This window comes from Tarenaya hassleriana, unplaced genomic scaffold (genome assembly GCF_000463585.1).
Source record: "Tarenaya hassleriana unplaced genomic scaffold, ASM46358v1 Cleome59, whole genome shotgun sequence".
Lineage (NCBI taxonomy): Eukaryota > Viridiplantae > Streptophyta > Magnoliopsida > Brassicales > Cleomaceae > Tarenaya > Tarenaya hassleriana.
Genome location: NW_010968415.1, coordinates 233933 through 239645, shown reverse-complemented (window position 1 = coordinate 239645; position 5713 = coordinate 233933). Strand labels below are relative to the sequence as shown.

General features: G+C 41.0%; 1 protein-coding gene across 2 annotated transcripts; it reads left to right on the top strand.

Annotated features, from left to right (window-relative positions):
* On the top strand, positions 1–3541 carry LOC104798861 (small RNA degrading nuclease 5-like). 2 transcript variants are annotated; one of them, XM_010521075.1, is made up of 14 exons: positions 1–165; positions 361–411; positions 521–586; positions 820–953; positions 1023–1132; positions 1234–1359; positions 1467–1537; positions 1665–1724; positions 1819–1874; positions 2025–2085; positions 2188–2455; positions 2546–2727; positions 2803–3098; positions 3237–3541. In XM_010521075.1, the coding sequence occupies exons 1-14, from the start codon at positions 37–39 to the stop codon at positions 3358–3360; spliced, it is 1734 nt and encodes a 577-aa protein (XP_010519377.1). In that variant the 5' UTR covers positions 1–36; the 3' UTR covers positions 3361–3541. The 2 variants fall into 2 exon arrangements, with proteins under 2 accessions (XP_010519377.1, XP_010519376.1); XM_010521074.1 differs by having other exon boundaries at positions 1431–1537.
* The last annotated feature ends 2172 nt before the right edge of the window (positions 3542–5713 follow it).

The window sequence follows — 5713 nt, the reverse complement described above, 5'->3', positions numbered from 1 at the left end:
TTCTCGTTTGGAAGCTCCTTCGCTGCTGCATCGGACATGGCATCTTCGAAGCGGAAGCGCGACGCGATAGCCTCGGAGGAAGATAACCTAAACGGCGCAGAAAGTGGCGGTGGTAGTGATAAGAGCATCGCCGGCAACAGTTTCTTCGATATCTATGGACCTGATGTAATATTCGCGACTTTGATGTCTGTAGCTTATGTTCCGTTTCGTTACTCGTCAACTCTTTGAATTCAAACCATACTCTTTTCCTAGATTGTGTTCTGTCTGATCGATGGTTTGGCTTTGAAATCTGTGTACTTCAGTTGGTTAATGCATTTTGCGGAAGAGTGTTGTGTGTCTGATGTAGTTTCTTTTTGGCAGGCTAAAGCGGAGATTGAGTTCAAACAGCCGGAATCGACGTTGAATCTACAAGTAGGTTTTTTTCTTTTGTATGACTTGAAGGGTCCTGTAATGGCCGTTTTGTTTGAAGTTTTTTTTTTTTATATATAATATCGGAATTGGGCATTTTGTGGTTGAACAGGACGTTCAGGGACTTGTGACTTGGGTTCTTGCTGAAGGGTATATGCCATCATGGGCATTTATCAAGGTATACAAAGATTATTCAATCTCAGAGGTTTTGCTTTCTTGTGATGATTCTGTTGGGTTTTTTTATTGTATAATCGATCATGATGTAGTTAATTAGTTATTGTGCCATTTGTATCGGGCGTCGTAGCTGTAGTTCCCTTATATGTTCTCTTCTCGTTTATGGCTTCCTTGATTTGAAGTTGAGAAGGAACACTTTTTGGACCTTTATGTGGTATCTATCGATATGGTTTGCAGAACAAGCCTCTCATTCCAAAGGTTGTCCTGCTCTACCTTCCTGGATTGGACGCGGCTTTGTATTTATCACAGTCTAAATTACTTTCCAGTTTCAAAACATGTCTTGGCAGACCTAGACCCCTTTTAGCTTTGAGGTTGGTGATCTCTCTTTTTTTTAGCGCTATTGCTTGTGAAATGGTTCTAAGCATCTTTTATTGTTCTAGTTGTGTATTAGATGAGATGAAGACAATCGATGCTATCCTCACGTGCAAGGTTAAAAGGAAGAGAAATATTTCTGGTTCAGAAGAAAAACATCTCCAAGCATCTGAGCCAGGTTGAAATGCTTATGAACTTGAACCACTGCATTGGGAAAATCATCTTTAGATGAAACATTTATGCCTTTCGTGAACTTAATAATAACTTGTTTACATGTAGAACCATGCAATGCTATGCAGATTTTTTCCTTTACGGAACTCACAAAGGATATACCTTTTCCTATCACGTACTATACTTTAAGTCGAAAGGAAATGGAAAACAATGGATACATTCTTGATAAACCAGGTACAGGCTCCTCCTGATCTATTTTGTGCCAACCATTTTGTTGTGTTTGACCTTTCCGCCTTTACCTTCAGGGTCAAATCAATTACCGGTTAACTTTTCATCTACAGATTTTTTCCCTACTCTTCCTGCGCCATCAGGGTCCTCTCCCCATGAGATTTTGGCTCTTGACTGTGAGATGGTAGGATACAAGTATTTCTGGCTTTTCATGATGTGATTGTTTTAGAATGTTTAGGTTCTCCAAACACGTGTTGTTTTTATTTATTTTGTTTGGCAAATTTTGAGAGATTTTCCTGTATTTTGTCCAGTGTATTACAAAGGAAGGCTTTGAGTTGACAAGGGTGACGTTGGCAGATGTCAGAGGACAGGTTTGCTACCCCTGACTTCTTTTAATTCTGACATTTCTCCATTGCTGGTGCCTTGTTGAATATATCTTTTAACCGAGTTGGCATGCTCTTGCAGGTTCTATTAGATAAACTAGTCAAGCCATCAAATCCCATTACTGATTATAACACAACGTAAGCCATGCTTGGTATTTCGTTAGACTCCCTATTGATGGTTTAGAAACTGCTTTTGTGTTTATGAAATTCAAGTTCGATAGAACTTTTTAAGTTTCTAGTGGAACATCTCAAAGAACATATGCTTAGAACAGGGTATTGGTTCTGCAGGTTTAGCGGAATAACAGCTGAGATGATGGAGGGAGTGACTACAACTCTTAAAGATATTCAGGTTCCATATGTTTGCATTACTTTTACCTGATGCCGCGTTCGGAGTCGGTTTTACTTGAAGACCGTACTATCTATTTTAATTGCAGTTGCTTGCTATGTTCAGGAAGAGTTTTTGAAGCTGGTTTCCAAAGAGACGATCTTAGTTGGACACTCCTTGGAAAATGACTTGTTTTCTCTGAAGATCTCTCATGATATGGTGATTGACACTGCGGTACTATACAAGCATCCCCGCTGTGGGTCCTTCAAAACTAAGCTGCGGGTTTTAGCAAAAAAGTTTCTTTCTAGAGAGATACAAGTGTATGGAAATGGTCACGACAGCATTGAGGACGCAAGAGCTGCCATGGATTTGGCACTCTTGAAGATAAGACATGGCAAGTGATTCCTGTTCTTCATATTGTCATTAGGTTTTGGTATAAATTTTGATTAGTGATTGGGCTTTTTTCTTTTGGGGCTTCTAACAGGACCTGATTTTGGTTCGCCACCAGAAATGGTACGGAAAAGGCTCCTCACTGTTTTGTCTGAAAGCGGGAAAACCACTTCTATCATTGACAATATTAACATTGTAAAACGATTTGCTTCTGAGTCATCAAACTCAATTCCAGTTTCTTCTGATGACGAAGCAATTTCAAAGGCCGTCAAGGAGGTAAAACCTTCAAACCCCTCGAGATTATTTTTGTTGACTTTACTCTCTTGCCTTATGTATCCTATGTACTTGTAGACGAAGAACAACAGGTCGCAATTCATTTGGACCCAGTTCTCAGAACTGAATGCCCATTTCCAGAGAAAGGCGGATAATTCAGAGAAACTAAACACAAGATTAGCGGAGTTAATCTCGTTACTCACGTGTAACGACAAATCTAACCCCAAGAAAAGCCGCAAAAGCAGTGTTTCGTCTGAGACAAAGGAAATCTTGAAACGAATGGACGCTAGAGTCCATGCCCTTTACACTGCATTACCCACAAATGCCATGTTTATTGTCTGCACCGGACATGGAGACACAGCTATTGTGCACAGGTTAGTGTCGTTACCTTTCTTACTCGAACGGTTCCAGCATCTGCAACATTAGAGGTAGAATACAAACTTGATTTTAATATCTTCATTTAGGGGATTTAGTTTCTCTTCTGTGATGTAATCATTTATCTTACTTCCTAGAGTACGGAAAATGCTGAGAGAACAGAAGGAAACCGAGCTTTGCCGGGAGAAGATCGTGAAGGTTCTAGAAGAACTTCAAGCACAAGCTGAGGTAGCTCTCTGTTTTGTAGGCATCAAGAAATGAGCATAGGCAAACACATTCTAAATTAAGGATGGACGTTTCGGGAATCGGTTCAGAATTTCAATACAATTATTATTCACCGAATTATAAAATCATGTTCAAATATTTTATACATTATGCTATTTTTTCTCAGAAGTTTTTGTAAAAGAGTAATATCAATTTTATTAAATGTTGAATTTTTTTATTGAACTCGGTTAGATAAAGATATTGAATATCTCATATGAGATTGTCACATTAACATTAGTCATAGACTGAATCACATGTAATAGTTCGTTTTAGATCTTCATACCTTAGATACTTATAGTATCAAGCGTGAGAAGTAGCATGTTCTTGTTGGTTTTAATGCTCTAGGATACTCCGTGATATGACATTTTGACTATGTGATGACTCGTTGCTTTATGAATGCATTACATTACCGTTATATGATTGGCATGTTTGTTATATTGCGGTTATCCTTGAATCATCATAAAATGATTCTAAACACCCTGGTCAGTTATCATTGTGGGAACAATGATGAATTAAGACTAGCATGAGGTGTGATTGATGCATTGGATGCATATCACAATCATGGGTACTCGTTGTGAACGAGTGACTGGTTGACCCGCATGAGATTGTCACATGGACAGAGTCATGACTTGAATCTCATACAGCGGTTCGTTCTTGGATCCTCAGACCTGAGATGTCTAGAGTATCTGATATGAGGAGTGGCGTATCTTGACTGCGTCAAACGTCGTCTTTAACCGGATGATTATAACGGCGTTGATCAGATACGTTCACGAATCATATGGAGATAGTAGACATGCAATACGGGATTTGTCACCTCCTTAACAGGAGAGATATCGCTGGGCCCTCTCGTGGAAGTCGGACTATGAAAACGCGTGGCCACGCTATAGATGAAGTTGCATCTATTTTATTAGTCGATTTGCCAAGACGAGAAAGCAGTTGAACTTAAAGGGTGGCTCAAACCATGCCCTTGTTCAACACATGATATCGTGAGATAAAGGATCAGAACTCGAGCTGTTATTGCCTTGGTTAGATCACCTCTAACTCAATCCAACGTGGGTGGTCATGGCGTCTTGCTAGAGGCTAAACCATGACTTGTGGTTCGGAAAAGGTTCCTAAAGTCACTACCACTTAGAATGGGCCTACAGGGTCACACACCAATAGGGATGGACTTATACGTGAAGAATACGAAGAATGGAAACGAGATTTGACCGAAACGAGCACGAAAAGGAGTTTTCAGTGCGTTGGTCCGGAGCTGACCAAGTTTGGTCAGCCCCGGACCAAGTTTGGTCAGTCCAGGCAGTCCGGAAGAGCAGTCCGAGGTCACCTGTCCAGGTCTGATCCGCCATACACCAAGAACAAATCCTTAGTCCTTCTCAAGTACTTAAGGATGTTCTTGAAGTCATCTCTGTCGGTTTGGAAACTCACCTGGTGTAGATTGATATCTACTAGTCATGCTCAATGCATATGATACATCTCGACGAGTACACAACATGGCGTACATGATGGATCCAATTGCCGAGGCATATGGAATCCTACTCATGCGCTCTTGCTCATCCTGTGTCTTTGGACACTGAGTCTTGCTAAGAGCAACGTCATGTCCCATTGGCAAGGCACCCCTCTTGGAGTCTTGCATCTTGAACCGATTCAAGACCTTGTCAATGTATGTACTCTGACTTAGACCAAGAAGCCTTCTCGATCTATCTCTATAGATCTTGATTCCTAGAATATAGGCGGCTTCTCCTAAGTCCTTCATCGAAAAGACTGATCCTAGCCAGGATTTTACTCCTTGCAAGGTAGGAATATCATTTCCGATGAGCAATATATCATCTACATAAAGCACAAGGAAGACCACTGCGCTCCCACTGACCTTCTTGTAAACGCATGGCTCATCTTCGTTTTGCAGGAAGCCAAACGTTTTAACTGCCTCGTCAAATCGAAGATTCCAACTCCTCGAAGCCTGCTTCAGTCCATAAATGGATCTCTGAAGCTTACACACCTTCCTCGGACTCTTAGGATCGACAAAACCCTCGGGTTGTGTCATGTACACATCCTCGAGCAAATTCCCGTTAAGGAATGCGGTCTTGACGTCCATCTGCCATATCTCGTAGTCATAATACGCAGCTATGGCCAGCAGAATCCGTATGGATTTAAGCATCACAACTGGTGAAAAGGTTTCATCATAGTCTATACCATGAATCTGCCGAAACCCTTTCGCTACGAGTCGTGCCTTATAGGTATGCACGATGCCATCCATGTCGGTTTTCTTCTTGAAAACCCACTTACATCCAATGGTCTTAATACCATCGAATGAATCGACCAAAGTCCACACTTTGTTGTCGTACATGGATTG